The sequence below is a fragment of the Hemicordylus capensis genome, chromosome 1 (genome assembly GCF_027244095.1).
Source record: "Hemicordylus capensis ecotype Gifberg chromosome 1, rHemCap1.1.pri, whole genome shotgun sequence".
NCBI lineage: Eukaryota > Metazoa > Chordata > Lepidosauria > Squamata > Cordylidae > Hemicordylus > Hemicordylus capensis.
In genome coordinates this window covers 245,124,589-245,149,248 of record NC_069657.1, presented here as the reverse complement: position 1 = coordinate 245,149,248, position 24,660 = coordinate 245,124,589, and the positions used below count along the sequence as shown (strand labels likewise).

Genomic DNA, 24,660 nt, shown 5'->3' with positions numbered 1-24,660 from the left:
CACTACACTACCACTCCCTCTGGGCCACCCCAGCACCCCCCAAGTGCAGTTATGGGGCTGCTGACACCTCAATGCTTCTCTATGGGGAAAAACCTTAAAGACACGTAAACTTCAACAATTCCCCAAAAATCAGCCCTCTGCCCAAATCCTTTGAAAAAATTCAGGTAGCTTCCTTGACCCTACCTGGCACTACCACCAACCCCACACTGCTCTAGGCCACCCCTTTGCCCCCCGCGTGAAGCTATACATTTGCTGACACCTCAATGCTTCTCTATGGGGAAAAACCTTAAAGACACGTAAACTTCAACAATTCCCGAAAAATCAGCCCTCTGCCCAATCACTCTGAAATTGGGGTGGTAGCCTCCACCCATTAGGCACTACCACCCCACCCCACTCTTTTTGCCCAGATCCCACGCTATGCCCCCAAACTGCCCCAAAGACACTACAACCAAAAATCTGCCCTTTGCCCAATTCCCCTGAAATTTGGGTGGTAGCCTCCATCCATTAGGCACTACCACCCCACCCCACTATTTTGCCCCTGGAACCCGAAATTCGAGCTGACGTCAAATCTCACCTTTTTGCATTGAAATCAATGGAGGCAAAAAGGCGGGAAATTCAAAGAGACATCATCCCGAATCACCCGAATTTTTCAGGCACGAATCAGGGGTGATTCGGCTCAGCCCCGAAAAATATCAGGGGACATCGGGGGTGATTCGGTTCGGACCTGAATCACCCGAAATTGCTCGTTTCGGGCACAGATCGATCTGTGCCCAAAATCTTTTGCACATCCCTACTCACCATCCGTGGTTTTGTGTATCCGCGGTTGGGTAATGGACACCCGAACTCATGCGGTGAAAAAAACTGGCAAAAAAGGGGGTTAAACTTGTGTATCTGCAGGTCAGGGGTGGTCAGAAATCACCTCGGATAGCATTTCCAGTCACCATTTTGAGTATGAGAGCCATACCATGGTTCATTAAAATACAAACACAAAACAGCAAAAAAAAAACAACCACAATTTTCTGCCAATTTTCAGTGACTTTTCAACTCATGGGAGGCATCCTTGGACTCCCAGTGGCCAGTGGAACATGGTAGAGCACTTTATTTGGCCCATTTTCTTATATTTGGGGAGACTGGGGGTCTATTTGGGGTGGTTTTTAAAGGTCCAGGAACCTAACCACCCAATTTACATACTTTAATGCCTCATTATCCACTGTTTTGCTATTCCCCTCCCCCTGCAGAAGGGAACCCCCACGGATAATGAGGTTCTTCTGTACCTACCTCAGTATCTCCTGCAGTGGCTGAGGTGATAAAGAAAATTACTCAAAATAGTCCCATTGAAATCAAAAAGATACATTAGGCATTGTCTAAATTGCCCCTTTAATTTATATGGGGCTACTTTGAGTAATGTCCCTCATCATGTCAGACAATGATTGGCAGCAGCCCCCCAGGGTTTCAGACAGGTCTTTCTCAGCCCTATCTGGAGATGCCAGGGATTAAACCTGGGACCCTCTGCACGCAAAGCATGTGTCTACCACTTGTGCTACCACCTTTCCCTTCAATATTGAGATCCAGGATCTCCAAGGTAGCATCTTAGGAACATAGGAAGCTGCCATATACCGAGTCAGACCATTGGTCTATCTAGCTCAGTATTGTCTTCACAGACTGGCAGTGACATCTCCAAGGTTTCAGGCAAGAATCTCTCTCAGCCCAATCTGGAAGAAGCCAGAGAGGGAACTTGGAACCTTCTGCTCTTCCCTGAGCGGCTCCATCCCCTAAAGGGAATATCTTCCAGTGCTCACACTTCTAGTCTCCCATTCATATGCAGCCAGAGCAGAGCCTGCTTAGCTAAGGGGACAAATCATGCTAGCTACCACAAGACCAGCTCTCTTCTCTTCAAAAATGCTACTTGACTCAATGTTAAGGTCACAATGAATAAATCCATGGAAGAAATTATATGCGCACAGATTATGTTCTGTTTTAGAACTTGGAACATTATCACACTTCAAGCTTTTTCAGACAACAATAATAGGAGACACCACCACAGAATATAATCAGTTAGGACTATTTAAGCAATTTCTAAAATCAGGTTACTGCACTTCCGTGCTAGAAAATATTAACTCAGATTACACAGCAAATGAGCAGTAGCTACACATTCAACAATTCAAGGAAAATCAATCTTTGCTGCACGTGTACTTTCATCCTAAATTTCACTGAATTGCAGACTGAGCAAACAGTCTTTTTTGAGCCTGTCTCTATTCTTGAAAAATAATCCTGAATTCCTTTCTAAAGAAATGCTTGAGTTTCGGAAAAGAAACCATTGAACAGATTTGGCAGTCGGGGGAGCGGAAGCTCAGCTTTCTTGTAACTCAGGGAATTTCCAAGTTCTCTTCAGTCCTTGGATGAACTGAACAACAACCTGGATATCTGAGAATCTCAGGAAGATTGCATTGTCTGATATATTTCAGTCTGGTTTCAGGCTTAGGTTCAGCTTTGAACCTCTTTGGGAGCCCTCACTGATGACATGCACTGAAAGGAGGATAGGGGAAGTCAAACCCTGATATTTTTTTCTGAAAAAGCCTTGCCGATGAAGAAAACTTGGCTTTTTCAAGCCCAAGTTATTTTTCAAGCATTTTCAAGTTCTTTGGGAGTATTAATCAGCATGTGGACAGGGGTGATCCACTTGACGTATACCTGGATTTTCAAAAGGCTTCTGATGAAGTCCCAAACCAAAAATTCCCAAGTAAACTTAGCAGTCATGGAATAAGAGGATGGTGCCTCTCACATTTTAATAATTAGTTAAAGAGGAAGCAGAGCGTAGGAGTAAACAGGCAGTTCTCACAACTGAGGGAAGTAAGAAGTTAGGTCTTCCAAATAAATTGGGACTGGTATTATTTAATTTGTTCATAAACAAGCAGGAGGCTAGGAGAGGCAGTGAAGTGGCTGCATTTGCAGATGACTAAGTTATTCAGGATTATGACATTTCAAGCACACTGAAGGACTAAAAAAGGCTCCCTCTGAATTAAGAGCAACCACATGACAGATGAGGTTCAGTGTAAATAAGGGTAAAGTGCTGCACACTGGAGCAAGAAAAAAAAATCTAACTTCACATATAAGGATCGTACTAGTGGGTATTATAAAGAGTACTTTAGTATCTCTCTCCAAGCATATAATGAGAGTCTGTAATAAACTAGTACCATCTACTGGATATCAGAGGAAGAAGCAGGCTAAGAATTCTCATTTGGATTATAATGAGCCAATGAGCAAGAGGAGATCAGCCTCAACAAAGAGGGGGGTAAACTCCTTTCTGTGATGGGAATCTAGCATTTTTGCCATAGTAAAGTGACTGTAAGCCTCTTTGGGGCTCCTTGTTAGGGCCAAGAGGCAGTGTAGAAGTTCCTGGATGGATGGATGGATGGATGGATGGACGGATGGACGGATGGATGGACGGACGGACGGACAGTGGAAGACTCATCCTTTCTCAAAGGATGAGTTGCAAGAGCTGTCATGGGTAGGGGGTCACACAGAGATTTTCCTGTAACCTCTTGCCCTCCTTCAGTTTTTTCAATTCAAAATCTAGCGGTGCCTGTCACTATAAGACAATTTTAAAGTGTTCTCAAAAGAACCCCAATACTATCTCCTGGTGATTAAGTCTGGTAAGCAAGGACCAAACGGGAAGGCCAGCGATGACACAATGTATGGTTGCAAATTGTCATATTGAGCAGAAAGTTGAACATGAGTCAGCAGTGTGATGCAGCTGCTAAAAAAGTGAATGCAATCCTAGGCTGCATTAACAGAGACAAAGTGTCCAGATTACAAAAAGTAATAATTACACTCTATTCTGTGCTGGTCAGACCTCATTCAAAATACTGGAATCCAGACATTCCATTTTAAGAAGGAGATTAATAAACTGCAATGGGTTCAGAGGAGGGCATCAAAGATTGAGCAGTCTGGAAACCAAGTCCTATGAGGAATGGTTGGAGGAGCTAGGTATGGTTAACCTGGAGAAGAGAAGAATAAGGGGGTATATGAAAGACACCTTCAAATATTAGAGAAGATGATAGAGACCAAAGACTTAAGTTTGGGGTGGTGAGTCAAAACCAACTTAATGGAACACTTTACCTTTACAAATATAAATAAATTGTTGAGAATTCTCTCTGGTAAGAGAAACTCGTTTTGATTATAGCAGAGTGCACAGAGGCACAACACAGCGGAATTTGGTAAGGCATGCGTGTATGCTGAGAATAAAATTACTTGGAGCCAGTTCATAGTTTCAAATCAATATAAGGTGTATTTATTAGAGAACTCCATTCTAGAAAGGAAAGTGAAGAGATAGGATTTCTAATCTATCTATTTAGCTGGATGCAGATGGATTCTGCATCTCTGCACACATGGTGCAGGGAGAGAGGAGCTTGCATGTTGCAAGGGAGAAGGAAGGGAAGAGAAAGGAAGAGGAAGTGGCAGGAAGGAAGGACGGAAGTCCCTGACATTAGCAATCCACATATCAAAGGGATAGTGTCAGAGTAGTAGAGAAGGGATGACCAGTGTCTTGACCCTCTAGCCCTCTGACTCACTAGTCTGTCCTTCTATGTCATTGAGATAAGAGACAGCGCATAGTCCCTCACTTCCAACATAAATAGCATACATATATCTGAAGGGCTGTCCCATAGAATGAGAAGTGGATTTGTTCTCTGTTACTCCTGAGAGCAGGTCTAGAACAAATGGGTTGAAATTACAAGGAAGCAAATTTAAAAACAACATTAGGAATAACTTGCTAACTGCAATAGCTGCTCAACAGTGGAAGGGTCTGCCTTGTGCAGTGGCAGGCTCTCCTTCCCTGGAGGTTTTCAGTAGAGGCTGGAACAGAGCTACCAATCAGGGATGCTGGAGCAATTTCCTCACTGAGCAGGGGGAAACTTCTAAGGTTCCTTCTAACTCTAAAATTCTATGAATCCATGAAGTGATTTAGTTATGAAGTCAGAGTACAGCACACAGAGACTTTAAAGTAAAAGGAAGAAACACTACAAAGTTGGCAAAAGCACAGAAAGTAAACAACTTAGACAAATGACTGGCACAGTTCTCTAGATGGGTGAAATTTCTATGAGCATATATGTTTCCAAGTGTCTTTCATCTTCAGGCTACTTAAAACACATAGAAGCAGGCAGCTATCATCAGTAGACTGTAATCAAGTAAGAGAGTTTACTGTTCTTTGTCCTGATCTGTCAAGAGCCTTCTGTTTGAATCGGGCAGGTCCCACTCTGAATGTGTGCACACACACACTGCCTTGATACTGCGCCCAGAACAAAACTCATTCTGCACACAGACGGAAAAAATTAGAGAGAACACTGCTCTGCTCAGAAGGTTCAGATGAACATTTGAGCTATTGGTGTCAACCAATTAACTACAACCAACACAAGAGTCCAAAGGACTGAAGGAATGCTCCATTAAGATGCCTATAAGTAACATGTTGAGGATGAGAGGCTATGCATCTTTAACAACCACTAAGCACACAGAGGCATACAAGCTGCTTTATCTCAGGATCCAGCACTCCACAGATAAGCTTGGAGCCAAGCCACAACACTTCCGCAATCCTGTTGTCCCAATCAGAGGTGCACCTCGGTAATAATTGTGGAGCCTGGACCAAAAGGCTTTTGGAGTACACCCCCAACCCTGCAAGTTTTTTTAAAACGTGGGGTTTTGAGGGCACAAACAACAGCTGAACTCACACAAATGTAAGAATATAAAACAGGTATATTTATGCAAATATGCATTAGAAGAAACATTTGAACACGCAACTTAAACACATTCCCATCCCACATATTTCTTTCCCCACTTCCCCCTCTGTCTCTAAAGCAGAGGTCATAATTGGCCACCTAGCACAGGTCACAGTCATGCTTGGCTGCTTGGTGCAGAGCCGGCTGGCGGTGTGGCAACCACACCACTCAGGACAGACTAAAGAGGATTTGGGGGCCCCCAGGGGGTGTGGAGGACCTGGACTTTGGCCCTGAAGTCGAGGGGGAAGAGCACCTCTGGTCCCAATTACTCTCCATAATTATGCACCAACTGCATTAGACATGCAGATGGCCAAGCAAATTCAGTTGAGGTGCTCCTTCAAATGTGCTACTTTCCAAAGGCTGTTCAAACAAACACCGTAGTCAGCCAGTCTCACTAGCCACATTTCCCCACTCATTTTCAAAGAAATCAGTGGGGGATTTGTAGTTTTCTCACAACTTTCACAAAAACTAAGTATCTAAGCGTGGTTAGTATTTTAAACACACTGTGTGAATAAAAACAGTTCTGTTTAAAGGAAGGCATCTTTATCCACATTTGATGAACACCTTTCTTAAATAAACAACTAACTCCAAGTGCCCTGCGATACTCAGTCGTAGCAGATAGAGATGGATCTTTTTCAAGATCATTTCAACATGAGGGTGGCAGTATTCTTGAAAAATCGACCAGGGGGAATCTTGGGGGGGGGGCAAAGTTGAATGGGTCTGAGAGGCAGAGTTCGGGCACTTGTAAGTTTTGGGGAGCAACAGCTGTCTGTGATGTTTTTCCTCAATGAAAAGTGTCTGTATATAAAGAGAAATGCTCATTCTTTAAAATGGAAGCATCACAAAAATTAAAAGACCTGTTTTGTTTTGTTTTTAAAATCATAGGCAAACATTCAAAATGTTCCAAGCTCGTTCCATTGGAACAATTGGCTCGACTGGTTGTTCCAGTGGAATGTTCCAGGCATTTGCATTCCATTCCAAGCTAGGAATGGAGCACAAATCCCATTCTGTGCATATCCCCCTACTATATAAAAGCTAAGTATCTTTGAGAGAGTTAGAAATTCCAGTGCTCTCAGCTGGATGAGACCTTATCTTCTCACTGAAGGATATGCACAGGATATGCAGGTAAGAGATTTTACAGCCAGATTGGGGGCAGGGAGAGGGAAAGAAGAAAGAGAGCATTGCTTCCTGCCATCAGCAAATTTTGGTCAGCTCAAGGGGGAAAAGGGAACAGGACTATTGCACCAGATACAATTGTACAGAAGAAAAAGGACACCTAATCAAGTAATGAAACTTTTTCTGATCTTGCACAAAATGAAAATGAGCACATTTTTTAAAAATTGGGGGGATATATTGGGGTGTGTGTAGATATTTATTTAGGCCTGAAGCCCAAATTATGCATGACTGTGACCAACACTGTCTGCCTCAACCATATTTAAGGTAAAATAATATCTAAGGAAAGAGAGCTTTAGAGAGCCATAATAAAGCACTGAATAGTACCTAACCCTCCCCCATCCACTTTTACTCCCACAGTTCTTAAAGGTTCTTTTTTCTGCCCACATCAACTGGGAGAAAAGCAGCCAGTGGGAGAGGAAGGAAGATTCAGCAACATCCACCTGCACATTCCTTGAGCATTTCATTGAGACAGCTACCCTCACTTTGGATGAGATTAGAGCAGACCCACATCTGAAGTTAGGTCTTTTGCTATCATGCATAGTTTGGGCCTGTCAGTTGTCAGCGTATTTTACACCCTGCCCAGACTCTCAGCATAAACCTGTGAAACGAACATTGGTAGGTACAATTTCCACTAATCCACAAATCTCTAATGTTCAGTTGGAGAATGTATGCAAGTTTGTTTTAGAACAACATTGTGGTTGAAAAGGTTGAAAACTAGAGATCTTTTCAGAAAAATAAATTCAGCTGTCGATTGTATTATAGTCTAGAAAACATTTAAGATAACTCACAAGGTATATTTAGTGCACAACCCTATGCATTATACTTAGAAGTAAATCCCACTTACCGTAACTGTGTCCAGTGAGAATTCTTTCTTATTCTAGCTCTAAACAGCTAGGTTGCAAATTTTAATAGATGAATCTCTTTTCGGCTGAATAACTGTTTTGCTAATTGTGACTCTGGGTGTTTTTAGATTTCCAAAGTTCCTTGTAGCTTGTTAATGAGTTTTATTAACTTTCAGGCACTGGGTTATTTGAACAAAGAATGGTTGCTCTTTTGGGACACTTTATCATTTTCAGCAGAAAAAAGTTATGCTATCCTGGGTGGGGGGTGGGGTTTTTTTGGTGGCTTTTAAGCGTTTTAATTTCCAACAGCTATCTTTCCTATTTCAGTATTATAATATGAGCAAGTTGTTTTCGCCTGCCATTGAGAGTAATGCCTTGGTGGGGATGTTTTGTATGGGCTCATAGAACTGGCCTTCCATTCAAATGTAAAAAATAAATAAATCTAATTTTATTTAAAAAAAGAATAAAAGTTTTGTCTAAGGGTATGGGCAGTTTGGAAATTGAAATCTAATGGCACACACAAAGCATAAAATCATTGTTTCGGCCATGTTATGAATCATGCACAGGAAAACTCAAGTATTGGCTCAAATTTTTCTTTTGAAATTTACTAATTGAAATAACCATTAGCTTCTTTTATGTGACACCCTTCAGACATCTGAAGACCACAATCATATGTCCTCTTATTCTTCTCTTCTTTAGGCTAAACATACCCAGCTCCTTCGACCATTCCTCATAGTACTTGGTTTCCAAACTCCTCACCATTATGGCTGCCATCCTCTGAATCCATTCCAGTTTATCAATGTTTTTCTTAAAGGGTGGTGCCCAGAAATGGACACAGCGGTTGACATCCTGACTAAAGAAGCAGGTGCGCTTCAAAGGACTGTGGGAATGTGCCATAAGCCCTTGGATGACCCCCGCCCCCAATTCTCTTGTGCATCTGCTGTTGAATCAGATCCCTTAGAGTTCAGAGCACTGCCAGCACTCCGGAAGTGCTCTGTAAGATTGGAAACATGTTGCCAACCCTGAGAAAGATGCATTTTTCTTTTGACTCCATCTACAAATCTCCTGAGAAACAGAAGGAGATACTCCACGGCCTAGGTGCTTTTGGTCAGTACTATTTTAAAATGACAACGGCGAAAGTTTTGCCTAGTAAGAGGTTTCCTGTCTGTGTTCTTGGCTGCTAAGGTAACCTGAATCTAACCTTGAGAATTAGTGTTGGGTAAACTAGCTACAGTGTATAAACCAAAAGTTACAGAATAACAATGATTTCCTCCCTCCCAATTACTTGTGGGGGCAAAATACATTTTGCTCACAGGTTTTAGTTGGTGCTATAAAAAACTTCGATGTAGAACTATCTAAAACAGCCAAACGGTAGCCGGACTGCCCAAATCCCTGCTTCAGTTTCACATACATTATGCTTGATTGTCACCCACAAGGCATACTTCATGGTTTAAAATCCATTCTAAGCTGCCTGACTGTCTTCCAACAGACAGGTCCAAGTCAAGAGTATTTCCAGGATGCAGGAAATCTCTTCATAGTCCATCAAAGACTGAATTGCTTCCTCCTGAAGACACCCCTGCAAAAGCAGAGGGGGGGGGGGCAGAAGAGAAACTCCTATATAAATCCCACACACACACACTTTTGCATCCCATTTTAGAGACGCTCCACAAACAGATTATACTTTCCTACAATGAAGAGGTTAGCCTGGGAGTGCCTGATCCCACCGTCTGCATCAGGGAAAAGAATTCATAGCGTGAGTGCCCCTTATATGCAGATCAAAAGGGCACGTTCATGGAATTGTAAGGCTCAAAAGAATGTTTCCATAGCAGAGTGCAGAGGGGAACAAAGTTTCCAGATTAAAAACACAAACAAATAGGGAGGACTGTCTTTTCAGTTCTGGGAAGAATGTTCATCTTTATAAAATTAGCTCAGCTGAAGTGCTTTCGGAACATTGCTCCAGAATCCAGCAGAGATAAATCTTCCTTTAACCCACTTGGTCTAAAGCCAGAGATAGAGACATTCTTCCAACAGTGTCAGTTGCTTCTGCATACTGGGGCACAAATAAGCCCCAAATAATGGACATTTTAGAACTTGACACCAGATCAGGCATTTAATGGTGCCTGATAAAAGACGCACATTTAAAAGGCACTTAGAGGAATATTCAGCTCTGCTCTCATTTCACTTTTATCCCAATTGCAACTTTGGTAGTCTCCCCACTCCTCCCTCAATGAACACTGATTTTGTGTAAATGCATGTGCCTACAGGCATACTCTGAAATTCTGCTTGCTTTGCAACTGGGTGGGGGCGGCGGAGCAGACCTTGAGATAGGTTCATGAAACCATCCGGTTCCAGGATCATTAAGTAGCCATGTTTTGTTTCAGCTAAAAGAAATTAGCAGGCAAAATTAAGGTTTATAGTAACTGGACATATGGGCGCAAATTTTCTATAATGAAAAGGAACAGAACAACAGAACAGTCTCAACAAGTTACACAAAGATACTATACAGTGTAACACAATTTACACAAAGATACTGCAAAGCCAAGTGTTGCTGGAATACACCAAAAACTGCATTGTGAAGAAAAGGGGGATCTCATGTTTTCTAAATGATGTATTGTGGAACATGTATATTATGTGGCGACATATATGCAGACACACCCCAAGCCTGTCAAGAGGCTGTAACTGATAACACAATTGCCTTAACAATAGCGCCCAACCTTAAAAGGTAGTAGAGTTGAAAGTAAAATGAACACAGCAATAAGTGCGCTGGGAAGGCAGCAATGGTGTCCGTGTGACATTCCTGCCCGAGCTGTGACCTCATTTCTGCTGGGGTGATTTTCTATGGAATCCAGACCTCCATGCTTTTAGAAACAAAGCAGCATGCCACTTCCTAAAAATAATAATGATTCAACACCTATGGGATTCAGTGATGTAATACAGCGAGAGAGTCTCACATCTGTGGACTCTTTTGAAAAGCAGAAGGAGCCTATTGCTAAAAAACAGAGAGTACATCCTACCAAATGGATTCTTCAGCTGCCTGCATTGGAACCGAGAATAACTGTATACCCACCAAACGAGAGAATGGCATTTTCCAAGTCTTGAATTGGCTTGGGAAAGCATCCCATTCCTCACCCCACCCCCAATTTTGAGGGGAATACATTGGATAGTTTTTGAGCCTATTTTAAATGGATGGAAGAGACTTCGCTTTCTCTAGCTATACCTGTCAAGTTATATTCACCTTCCGGTAACAGGAGCAAGCTCATCTTGATTATTTCCCATACTCCCAGAGTTAATAATATAGTAGGCCTGCCAAGTCAGAGAAAAGGGATTTCTGACCTAGGAAATCCCTACCCCCAGCACCAGGAGGCAGCCAAATGCGGGACAAGTGCAAGAGAAGCTCCGAGAGACACGACCAGATCTAGAAGCCTGCACATACACTGCCCGGCATGACCTCCTGCCTGCCTCTCCCCGCCGCCCCCAAAGTTTGCATATTGCCCAACTGACCCCACGTTAGTGCTGGGCACATACTTAAAGGGCTCTCACCACCTGAGTACCTGGGGCACTTGCCCCACATTCAGCTGCCTCCTGGTAATTTGGGGTAGGGACTTCAGACATTGAAAATCCCTTTCCCCCAACTTGCACTGGCCTACTATATAGACATGGCATGCCCATGGATATTATGCTTTAATATCTCTGCTGCTCAGCTATATTATTGTGGGGTTTGTTCGGCAACCCTCAAACCCCCTCAGTTTCTTCTGTAGCACCCAAGTCTTTGTATGTAATACTTACCTTTGGATCAGCAGGTGAGAGCGGCGCTGGGGGGGCGGGGGCGGGTGAGAGGTACCTTTAAACAACATTACTATCTATACTGGCAGCACCTGGAAACTGCCGGGAGCAGCAGCAGCACCCCACCTGTCATCCCACACACGGCTGCCCTGCCTACTGTACTCTGTTGTCCCCTGCGCATGTGTGGCGCAGCCATTGGCATGGTCAGCAGGAGCTGGATGAGTACAGTAGGCGGGGCGACCATGCGCAGGATGCCAGGCGGGGCACTGCTGCTTCCGGCAGCTTCCAGGTGCCACCAGTATAGACGGTAACATTTTTTTTAAAGGTTCTCTCACTGCCTCACCAGCTGCCACTGCTTTGGATGTTTGTCTCCATTCCTCACATGGTTTGATTTAAAGCCCACTTGATGAGGTTTGTCAGGCTTCTGCCAAGCGCGGGCGCATGCACATACACACAGAGAGAGTTCTCATGAGGTGCAGCCCCTTCTCCTGCCAGCCATCCTTCATTAAGGAAGCAGAGGTGCCTTCAATTTTTCATCACAGAGCTTGTTTTCTAGTTAACACTTGAACTAAATGAACCACAGCTAACCACAGCGCTGGCACTGAACAGAACCGAAGTCTACACATTAATCAGCAACCGCATATGCCATCTGGAATAGCGGAGTCGTAGATCCCTTCTGGAAGGCAGAGAGGGAACAGCAGCTCCCGACTTCATCCTTCTCCTTGCAGTGGAGGTTTTAATTTCATGTAGCAAAGGCCAGCAGAACAGTGGCTGCTCTGCCAGACAGACAACAAGGGAGCGCATAGTCAAAGCCAAGGAACAGAAGCAAAACCAACCACCATACAATTAGTTGCGTTAATCTACAAATATATAGGAAGACTGCCAGCTTACCTTAGTGTCCTCCTTTTCAAACACAGACTGATGGACATTACAAGCAAAGAGGGAGTTCGGAAGGTCATTGACATCAGTTATTTCTTCTTCTACTAAAGACTTCTCAACATCTTTTTCTCGGTCTACAGAATAGTATAAGAAATGTCCCACATCATCCGGGACACTGCTGTAGGAAGCAGGATTTTTCATTCCAAGGAAATATAACTCTCCCCTCATTCCTGTTGGGATGAACAAGAGGAAAGGCAAGTCAACACATACAATGATACGAGTCAGTTCTCACATTCAGTCATGGTACTATAACTTATGAGAAAAAATTTGTCTTCCTGATAGAGTTGTTGCTCCTGGGGCTGCATCAAAACTATATCTTTTAAATATAAGGTTTTATTTTAATCTTTGTTATTATTCTGCTTCATTTCTTTTATTTATTAATTAATTATTAATTATTATTATTATTATTACTACTCTTAATAAATTAAAGGTAAAGTGTGCCATTGAGTCAGTGTTGACTCCTGGCAACCACAGAGCCCTGTGGTTGTCTTTGGTAGAATACTGGAGGGGTTTACCATTGTCATCTCCCGTGCAGTATGAGATGATGCCTTTCAGCATCTTTCTATATTGCTGCTGCCCAATGTAGGTGTTTCCCATAGTCTGGGAAATATTAGCAATGACTTAAAAGAAAGAAATACAAGGCAAATGTTTGTGAAGTTTTTGACCTCTGGAATTGCAGTGACTCAGGTTTTGTCATGCATCTGTAAGTAAGAATTAGAATGCAGTAATACAGAGTGACATAATAGCAGGGACATAAAAAGTGGTCATTTTATGTTGTTTGTACAGCAACATTTTGGTCCTTTTATGTTTACATAACATAAAAGGACCAAAATGTTGCTGTACAAACAACATAAAATGACCACTTTTTATGTTCCTGCTATTATGTCACTCTGTATTACTTCATGAAATCATGATCAAGGGAGTAATAAAGTTGTTATCCTGCACATGCACATTATTTATTAAAGGGCCAGTACAGAGGATACACAGCCAGCACACATGACAAGTAGGGGGTCACACTGAGAGCATGCCTGCCATGATGTTGGCAGAAGGTGTCCTGACACATTCTAGGGGCAGCTCTTCTATTGCATGCAATAAAGACACACCCCTGAGAGTGTATTGGGAAGCCTTCCACCAATGTCACGGCATTCATATCCTCAGCAAGGCCTCTTATCACATGTGCCAGCTGTATATTGCCCATACCAGCCCATTTTTGAGTTGTGGTGTCACTTTAGATATCATCATGGCTCAACCTGTCACAGTCCACACTCACAGTAGCAACTCTGAATCGGATGCTGAGGAGGCTGGACCAACACTAACCCGAGCCCTGGTTCATGACACCAGACCAGAACCTGAGCAAGCCCCAGGGCTGGAGAATTAATTAGATTGGATCATTTTCAGATTGTGACTCCTGAGGATGTGGACAAAATGTTTCGGAATGTACATTCTACAACCTGTTCTCTTGACTCTTGCCTAACTTGGTTTATTTCATATGGTAATTGTATTATCAGAGAAGATATGGTAAATATTATATATGCTTCTCTGAGGAAGGGCAGGATGCCTCCTTATGTTAAGAAAACTATGATTAGACCTTATTTAAAGAAACTTGCATTGGATCACTCAGAATTAGCTAATTCAGACCCATTTCCAATCTTCCATGGTTGGGCAACGTGATTGAGTGGGTGGTGGCCTCAGCTCCAGACAGTTTTGGATGATACAAATGATCTAGACGAGGCCTGCTCAACTTAGGTCCCCCAACTGTTTTTTGGACTCCTATAATCCCCAGGTACAGTGGCCAATAACCAGGGATTATGGGAGTTGTAGGCCAACATCTGCAGGACTGAAGTTGAGCAGCCCTGATCTAGACCCATTTCAAACCAGCTTTTGAGCAGGCTATGGGGTTGAGACCGCCTTGGTTGGCCTGATGGGTGATCTCCAATTGGCTGTCGATAGAGGGAGTATGACTCTGCTGATCCTTTTGGATCTCTCAGCAGCTTTCTCTCAGCTCAGCCATGGTATCCTTCTGGGTCGCCTGAGGGAGGTGGGATTGGGTGGCACTGTTTTACAGTGGTTCTTTTCCTACCTCTCTGGTAGATTCCAGATGGTGTCGCTTGGAGACTGCTGCTATACAAAGTGAGACTTAAAGTATGGAGTTCCACAAGGATCCATACTGTCTCCAATGCCCTTTAACATTGAAACCTCTGGGAGAGATCATCAAGAGGTTTGGTGCAGGGTGTTATCAATATGCTGATGACACCCAAATCTATTTCTCCATATTGAGCTCATCAGGAAATAGCATAACCTCCCTAAATGCCTGCCTGTAGGTGGTAATGGGCGGGATGAGGGATAACAAACTGAAGTTGAATCCAAACAAGACGGAAGTACTGAGGGTGGAAGGTCGGGACCTGAGAGATGTTTTAGATCTGCCTGTTGTGGCTGGGGTATACCTGAGCTTACAAAAAAAATTGTTTATATAATATGGTCCAAAGCTTATTTGTAGGTGCAGAGTCTTAAGCTCTAGATTTTTTTCTGAGGTCATAACATGTTAGTGTGTTATGCAAAAATAAAGCTTTGTCCTAGAGACTATGCTAGGACATTTCATAGGAAATGGGCTCCTGGTAGTGAAAATGTATGATTTGAGGTGACTCAAAGTTTATTCTGAGGTCCAGGCATTCACAAAATTTCAGTTCCTTATTCAAGCTGGTCCATCCTGAATAATGAACTGGGAGCCAGAGACTAACTTCAACTTATTATTTATTTATTTAGCACATTTTAATACCGCCCTAACCCAAGGTCTCAGGGCGGTTCACAACAAATACACCTTAAGATATTTGATTATATTATTTTTATTTATTCCATGTGCTTCTTGAAAACAAAATGTTGACAGATGACAACACTTATTTTTGTTTTCAAGCCCATATAAAACAGGCAAACCAAACTGAAGCATTGTTTCATCTCTGTCTAGTCCAACCTCAAAAATATCAGAGTGACATATAACTATGGTTGATAAGTACATGTATTGCTACAACAAAAACAAAAATTAGGAACATAGGAAGCTGCCTTCTACTGAGTCAGATCATTGGTCCATCTAGCTCAGTATTGTCTACATGGACTTCTCCAAGGGTTTTGTTTTTGGGGTTTTTTTTAGCAGCTTCTCCAAGGCTGCAGGCAGGAGTCTCTCTCAGCCCTATCCTGAAGATGCCAGGTAGGGAACTTGGAACCTTCTACATGCAAACATGCAGGTGCTCTTCCCAGAGTGACCCCATCCCCTAAGGGCAATATCTTACAGTGCTCACATGTAGTCTCCCATTCAAATGCAACAAGGGTGGACCCTGCTTAGTAAAGGGGGCAATTCAGTTATTAAGCATCACAAAAGACTCCAACCTAAATGTCTACTTTCAAGTATGCATGCATGGATCACAGCCAAATAGGATGAACTCAGAAGGTTGATGAAGTAAACCCTTTAAAGAGGTGGTCCAAAGGTATGGTATAGACCTTAAACTATACACTTGAGCCAGCTTATACAATGAATATTTATATATCACTTTTCAACCAAAGTTCCCAAAGTGTTTTATATAAATATAAATAATATCTATATTATCTTTATTACATAGATATATAGTATCTATATTACACAGATATCAATAAATTAAAAAATTGCTCCCTGTCCCCAAAGGGCTCACAATCTAAAAAAGAAACATAAGTTAGACACCAGCAACAGCTACTGGAGGGATGCTCTGCTGGGGACAGATAGGGCCAGTTGGTCTCCCCCTGCTAAATAAAGAGAATCACCACTTTTAAACGATGCCTCTTTGCTCAGTTAGCAGGGGACCTTTTTGAAAATAAAGTTTATATAGATTACAGTGGAACATGCAAGGATACAGTGGGACATCTGCAAATAGTCTAACACACAAGAGGCTTTCCTGTTGTAGGTGCTTTATAGTTTAGTGGCCAACATCTTGATTAACTCAAGCAAGGGTGCTACGCAAGGTGTATGCATGCTGAGGATGGGTTCAACTAACTCAGCAGCAGCAACTGCACAGTGGGAGGGGGAGGATTTCACCAATCTCCTCTCCAGAAACACCCTGTGCAAATATGTCCCCCTATTTGGGGTAACATGGGGCACTTCTGGAGGAAAGGGAGATCCGCTAAGTCTACACACACCCCTGCAACCAGAGTTGTGTTCGTCTGGAACTCTTCAACAGCACACTGGCACTTCTTCATGTCGCTGCTTTAGGATGTTGGTCAGTAGGAACATAGGAAGCTGCCATATATTGAGTCAGACCATTGGTCCATCTAGCTTAGTATTGTCTTCACCGAATAGCAGCAGCTTCTCCAAGTTTGCAGGCAGGAATCTCTCTCAGCTCTATCTTGGAGATGCTGCCAGGGAGGGAACTTGGAACCTTCTGCTCTTCCCAGAGCGGCTTCATCCCCTGAGGGGAATATCTTCTAGTGCTCACACTGCTAGTCTCCCTTTCACATGCAACCAGGGCAGACCCTGCTTAGCTAAGGGGACAAGTCAAGCAAGAGATGAAACGGGCAGTGGGACGTTGCCAGACCTAACTCATGTGCACTTACTAATAACCATTTACTGTTAGGCAACACTACTAATCTGGTTCATGTAAATGAACCACACTGAGAACATCCAATTATTTCCAGAGAAACCTTTAAGAACTGAGCACCCTGACATCTAGTCTTCTGAATATGTATTGCTCCTCTCCTCCACTGACACAAGTAGTGCCCCACCATTTTGACAGAACACAGTAGGTTCACTTCTGTGGTCCCCTCCCGAATTTATTTCCAAAAACATTAATAGTTCCCTGACACCTTCTACAAGTCATTTGACTGCGATTCTATCATGAGATTTACTCCACATTTTCTGGGCAAACTTGATCATGCCAGAGATCCCCAAATTCCACTAACTTATGTATCCGATTCCGGGGCGGGCATCGATTGCAGTCAAAACCTTTTGTGATGACACTCCTCTCCTATGTGTGCTGCTGGGAACAAACGCTACATAGCAGCGCAGATAAGTGAGAAGAAGCCCGCTCCGCCCCCCCATTTAAAACTATCTGGCATTCCCACACCAAAAGATAGGAGGGGAAGAGAAAAAATACTCAGTGTCTTTCCTTACCTGCTAAGCTTGGCTGGCTCGTCTGTTCTTTCTCCTTCCCGCCCCACTCTGCATCCTAAACAGCTCCCGACCTCGAGGCTACACGGTTGCTCGCAATTCACTTGGGTAGGAGGGCGCTTGACGCGAAGGTGGGCGCCATTCGCCCAATCAGCGAAGCATTCCTCAGCAGGACTTCACAAGCCACCAATCGGCTACGGAGGAATCAAGGCTCTGTTTAAACACACATTCCACGCACTCCCATTCATTCCTTCGAGATCTTTTTTGTTTTTTGGCGGATCTCTCCCTGTGAAGGTGCGTGCAGCAGTTACTCCTCACGCCACCGTTAATTATTTACAGTCTGTACTCCGCTGTTTCTCTTTTTCTGTAGGCTGAGGTGCGAAGAGGCTCTCTCTCTCTCTCTCTAGTCTCCGCCTCTTCGTAGGGAATCATCTCTTTCCTCCTGAATCCACAGAGTTATTCGGAGCTGCACTTTTACATCCAGTATGCAATCAAAAAGCAAAACCATTTTAAGAACCTTTCCACTTAATTTGGGCGCTATTAAAGGCACGGCCACACGCAGATCTACTGCCGTGTCCCATTCGTAGCATTTGGCGTTTGCAAGAACTGGGAAGGCGCGAAAGGGATATACATAAAGCAATTAAATAAATAAGCACAAAATAAATGTGAAAATGTGAATGTTCGTTAATGTGGAAGCCGAAGAGAAATCCGATACACATCCTAGCTCCTGCGGTTTTTATATTTGCATTATAGATCATATTTAAGCACAAAGCAATATTTAAACCTTATGTACGAAAAATCATTTAGTTTTGCTGTTGGTTTTCATGATATATTAATTTCATCTTTATACTGTATAGCTAGTTTGATTTTTGATTTTTTTTTAACTGAAACTCGTGATGAAGTCAGAAAAAATGATTTCAGGCAGAATCCACCTCATTGTACATCCATACTCTGCAGAAAGGCTTCAGCTACACAGCTTGCACATGGTGGCCTTGAAATCCCCAAATCGAAAGGCTATTGATAGTTCATTTACATAGGAACATAGGAAGCTGCTTATACCAAGTCAGACTATGGGTCTATCTAGCTCAGTATTGTCTACCCCAGGGCTGCACAACGCAAATGCCCTACTGGGCCGGAACCATCAACAACTTGGCATGCAGGGGCCAAAGTCAATTTTAGCACATTACATTAAAATTAAAAATATCATTAGGTACTTGTGGATCTATTCCCCCTGTCAATGGACCCATAGTTTTAACTAAAAAATAGTGGCCAGAAAATAGGTCCTGTACCTGCTCAGTCAGTGAGGTCCCTGGAGTGCAAGCCAGCCCAAAATAAATGCCAACGCCTCTCCTCTCCCTAAACAGTCATTGCTTTCAGGCTACAATCCTAGGCATGCTTTCATGGGAGTAAGCCTTGCTGGGAACACCATGGAACATATTTATTTTTTTAAAAAATGCATCGTATGGCACTATAAGGCAGTTTCCAGATCCTGTGTTGCTGCAGGATACCTGGGGGCCAGTAAAATAGCCCCCGTGGGCTGAATCCGGCCCCCAGGCCTTATGTTGTGCAGGCCTGATCTACCCAGACTGGCAGAGGCTTCTCCAAGGTTACAGGCTGGAGTCTCTCCAAGCCAGTGCAGAGCAGAAGATGAGGAGGAAAACCTCTGAGTGTCCCTGGCCTATCCCACTAAGACTTAGCTTTTCTATAATAAAACATTACTTGGGCAAAATGTTATTTCATGGTCAACTAACTTGCAATGCAGTTCTCAACATGTGGAAATTCAGTGGGTCCTACTTTCTGGTAAGTCTGCTTAAGATTACAGCCTTAAAAGCTCAGGCTGATAATATGGTTAATAACCTTTTTTATATCTCTGCATTTTTCCTGGTCTGGAAAAAGGCTTAAAATAGCAGATGATAACAGCAAGACTTAAAATGTGAGAAGAGGGCCACAGTGATAACTCAGGTCACAAGGAGCTCCTTCGTCAAGGTCAGTAGCTCATACAGGACTCCAGCATGGCCCTGTTGTACAGAAGTCGACAGCAAAAATGTGCTTCATTGCAGCTCCTCTCAGAACCTACCAATTGGGGGGGGGGCTCCTCTAAAAAGCAGTATCGTGTCTTGCTTCTGGAAGACCCTGCATCAAAAAGAAGGAAAGAAGACATGGTGCATGCATATTGTAGTCATGTATCCACCTGGGGCATTTTCAGACAGCAGGCTTCACCGCATGTTTATTGCAAGTTCGAAGTCACCAAAAAAACTGATGCAAAAAGTTGATTTTTTTTTTACCCCCGATACAAATTGGGCTACACCAGGGGTGGAGCCACTATTGCACGAACGGGTTCCAAGAACCTGGGCCGCTACCCCTCAGTGGCTGCGCCTCGTACCCCAGCCACACCCCCTGCATCACATGTCACAGGCAAGGGTGAAGTTTTGCTTGCAAACAGGGCGCACACCCCATTTCCGAGTTCGCAGTGTGACCGGGAGTGGCTCTCTCTGCTGTAGAAGCTTAGCCCAGCGCTGGTTTCCTAGCCTGGGCGGGAACATGTCTCCCTGCCTTTTGAAGCAGGGGAAGCCACTCTTGGCTGTGCTGCGAACGGGGTGCTGGCTGGGAATTTGCTTGGAAACGGGGCATGTGGCCCCGTTTGCGAGCAAAACCCCACCCCTGTGTCTGATGTCAAATGCTGCATCTGATATCAGACCCAGGGGGTGTAGCAGGGGTGGTGGTGCCAGGGGCCACCGCTGGCCTCCCTACTCGCCTGGGCTACACTCTAATGTGCAATTAAAAACCCAAATTATTTGTGAAGTGCTCCCCGATAGCTTGCAGAGAGTTTGGGGTAAATTTGGCCAATATGTATTCACCTCCATTCCAGAGGAGATGTGAACAAAAAACCTGGTGTGAAAAACCTCCTGGGGAACAAGACTGGTGTATTTAGGATCCGATTGTAAGCTCTGAGCATTTTTGTTGAAAAGTGTTATATACAACTCCCATCATCCCCGTCTGTGGCTGTAGTTCAATACCAGCTGGAGGGCTGACATTGTACACCCCTGTAATAGCAGATGCCCTCTTGGGGCCAGTTTCTAACTACAAAAATCTAGTGCAGGGCTGCTCAACTCTGGCCCTCCAGTTGTTTTTGGACTACAACTCCCATAATCCCTAGCCAAAGTCACCAGTACTCAGAGATTGTGTGAATTGTAAACCAACATCTGCAGGAGGACTGAAGTTGAGCAACTCCTATCAAGCATGATGTACAATCCATGCAACATGGTTTCTTTTCTTTACCAGTGTTATTTATTTATTTATTTATTTATTTATTTATTTATTTATTTATTTATTTATTTATTTTTAAAATTTATTTAACATATTTCTGTAGTGACCAAAACTTTCGTCTCGGGGCGTGGAATGCATTCTTGTAATGCATTTTTAAGCTGTGTACTGCATTTTTGTTTGTAATGTTATACAATGAGTGACGAATTTTTGAAAAAAATTATATAAAACAATTTTGTCATTGGGGTAAACTACTAATGCAATGGGGAAATTAGGAATGGTGCTGAGCATTACTGATCCCTTGTCTTCCCCTCCCCCACCTCCTCACACACATGGACCATTCTCTCTCTTTTAGCATATGTACAGAAGAATAGACTCCTTGTAACAAGCTCAGTGCTATAATTAACTTTCCAGAACTCTCATGGAAAAAAAGCTATTTATATAACCATCAAATCCTTCCTAGTAAGTTTACCATCAAAGCAACAAAATATAGACCTGTCAATCATTATGCAATTCCAAATGAATGCATAATGAAAGCTTCCTGTGAACTGCGTCAATTAAATCCTTGCCATCTCTTGAATGATTCACTTGTGTCCCCTCCCTCTCCACTGTGTGTCACTGGCAAAGTTTCCTTCTTGAAGCTACAACAGATTCATCGCTATAATACGCTGAATGAGCTGCATCTCATTACATGCTTCCAAGTTCTACTACTGAGTAGGCACTTAACTAAAATAGTGATTTGTCTATAAAGGTTTAATGCTTCTTCCCAGCCCCTGGAACTCCTATAATGCACCGTGCAAGAATGTGGTGCATTATAGGGAACCTCTTGGCACTGGCCAGGAGGCTACTCACGCAGCACCAACACATGAGCACTAAGCCTGATTTAAGGCGGTTCACATGTGCTTGCAAAACCAGGCTGGGCTTCCTTAGCCTGGTTTTGCCTGGACATGTGAATAGCCCCAATATCTCTCAATATACAGGCACTCCTCAACTTACACACAGCCAGCTTTCAAACGATTCATACCTACAAACAAAGATGCACAATGTATTATATTAATGTAGTCTTCAACTTACAAACACCAACCTCATAGGAACTATATGTGTTCCAGGTTATGAACATCCAATGTTCAACTTGAACTTTTCAGGTGGAACATTCAACTTTCTGAACTTGGATCAGAATCCATTTGTAAGTTGGGGACTCCCTGTATTTTATTAAAGCTCCAGATCAAGTGGTCACATCAATCCCCCCAATCTGTTCCCCCAGAAAATGATGGGGAACAGGTGGGAAGCATGAAATTGTTGAGTAGGAAGGGTCTTGTACAACATCTAATCCAATCCCCTGCTCAGTGCAGGAAAGGCAGAACTAAAGCATCTCCAACAGATGGTTGTCAGCAGGGCTGTGCTTCGAAGCACCCAAAGGCAAGTAATTTGCACCACTGGAACCACATGGAGGTGGCCATCCCAGCTTGCCTGTCTCCACACAGCAGTGTGTGCTTCTGATGAATATGTGGGGTCATTTGAGAGAAGCAGAGCTGTCCTGCCCCAGTGATGGCTCATGGGGCACCGCAGAAGGTTTGCACAGGGAGTGCTCTGAGGTGTATTCCTTTCAAGCACTTCTCTTGTAGAGCGGAGCGGTATGCATCTGAGCATGAGCAGAGTGCCTTTACCCATTTAATAGTGTGGAGGAAACAGGCAGCAGTTACCCCTTAATAAGTGGCATAGTAATGGGTAACTGCAGTCTGTTCCCACCCACACACTTAAAAATAAGGAACCACCTCTCCATCTACCCTCAACAAACTGTACAGACCAGATTCAGTTCCACTCCATATAAAAATCTAATTGAGATCTTTAGACACACTTTTTTTTCACAGCTCTTCCCTTCACCTCACCTCCCCCTCTTACTTATAAATAAAATCTCCACGGTAGGGGTGATTCTGAATACATCGTCTGTCCAATAATTTGTTCTTGGAGCAGAGCTAAGATCTTCACACTTGCTTTTCTGCCAAGTTTCTAACACATACAAAATCTATCAAGAATAAGAATGAATTGGCAGAAGCCAGTGAATTGGGGGTGGGGGTGTTATTTATTTAGGGCGACATATAAATCTAACTAACTAACTAAATTTATTTATTTGTCTAGCACATTTTTATACCGCCTCACATACAAATCTCTGAGCAGTTTACAATTTCAAAACACGAACAATAAAAACGTTAAATCAATGAAAACAGTACCAGGAGGAGGATATTCAGGGGAAGAGAAGCAAAACAGAGAGACTGAAAATGCTACTGCCACACCCACACTCAGCCCACCAATCAGATGTGCAAAGGGGAAAGGGAGGCAGGAATGCTTACTGATCTACTGCATATCAGTCTGCAAACAATCAGCTGGTGACATCGACTTTCTGCCTCTAAGGCTGCAATCCTATGTACATCCTTAGAAAAAAACCCATTGAACAGAGTAGGATTTTTTTTTTTAGCAAACAGGCACAGGGCTGTCCTACATGTCTGCAATCACACACCCACTTAAGAGTAACCCCAACTGAACACAGCAGATTTTCCCTTCTGCTTATACAAGCATAGGACTGAGCTGTAAGAATCTTGACTAGGGATGTGTAAAGTTTCTACGTCAAAACGTTTCAACTCAAAATGGGCTATTTCGAGTCTTTAAAGGTATTCTAAATAAAGGGCCTCTTTTGAACTCAAAGTTTTGATCAAAACATTTTATTTTATCTATCTATCTTTTTATCTATCTATCTATCTATCTATCTATCTATCTATCTATCTCTCTATCTACCTACCTACCTACCTATTTAATTTATTTTATATCCCGCCCAAACATACATCTCTGGGCGGCTTTGATGTTTCAAGACCCATTTTGGAAGCATGCTTTTCTGACACTGGCTTCTAATTGGCTTGCAATCTCCTTGCAGTTGGCTTATCATACAAATCAAGTGTTGTCATGGGCAACTGTGTCCTCATTGGCAGGGGGAGGGGAGGGAAACAAAAGGAGAGGATTCCAAAGTATATTCAAAGGGACTAGGAGGCAGAGAGAGCCCTTAGAGTATGCCTATCTTGAAGAAGAGGATACATCAGGAGAGGAAGGTTTGATTTTGTCATTTTCTTTTCTCAGTACTGAGTATAATTTGCTGTGCTATTGATGCTGTAACTATCTGGTTTTGCTGGATCTCAGATTGACAAAGGCAGAACTTGGGTGCCTGCCTGCCTTGAGTTGTGGTTTGTTTTGTGGTGAGCAATGGACAGTGGCAGCTCTGTGTGTGCATGTAATATTTCTTGGTGATTGCTGTGATGAGCTCCATGTTTGGCCTTGACACTAACTTGTGCTTCACTTACTGCTCTGTAATCTGCCTTGCAAGGTGTACTCAGTCAAAATGTGGGAGTTTAATATGGCTACGGACAGCAAGCTTTTAGCTGAGCTCTCAGCGTCTTTCTTGTTTTAGCTTTTTATTTTCTATTTTAGCTTTTTTTTAGTTCAGTTTTTACTAACTTAAACTAGGTTGAACAATTTTATTCTAAGCAGCTGAGCCTTGAACTGACCGTAAGCCTCTAAAGTGGTTGAAACGACTGATTATATTCTCACCTGTGTGACCAGAGAATAGGGAAAAATAAATGACCGAGAACAAGCCCTCCTACAGAAGTGGACCAGCAGAGGTTACCCAAAGAGTCTAGAATTAACTCATTTGTCACCAGAAAAGTAAGTCATTTATCTCCCATTTGTCTTCAAAACAGATTTACTCCCT

General features: G+C 43.1%; 2 protein-coding genes across 3 annotated transcripts in view; one reads left to right on the top strand and one right to left on the bottom strand.

Moving 5' to 3' along the window:
- The window catches only part of RCAN2 (regulator of calcineurin 2), a 95,524-nt gene extending 77,447 nt beyond the window's left edge, over positions 1–18,077 (bottom strand). For both annotated transcript variants that reach the window (XR_008313186.1, XM_053284082.1), the window contains exons 1-2: positions 17,643–18,077; positions 12,464–12,681 (exon numbers count right to left, since the gene is read on the bottom strand). Coding sequence is in view for 1 of the 2 variants with exons in the window: in XM_053284082.1 (XP_053140057.1) it covers positions 12,464–12,679 (216 nt within the window). In the remaining variant the exon portion in view is untranslated. The remainder of the gene's footprint in view (positions 1–12,463; positions 12,682–17,642) is intronic.
- Positions 18,078–23,929: 5,852 nt separating this feature from the next.
- Positions 23,930–24,660, top strand: part of SLC25A27 (solute carrier family 25 member 27) — a 114,489-nt gene continuing 113,758 nt past the window's right edge. Inside the window, exon 1 of the mRNA XM_053284075.1 lies at positions 23,930–24,004. The gene's annotated coding sequence lies outside the window, so the exon portion shown is untranslated. The remainder of the gene's footprint in view (positions 24,005–24,660) is intronic.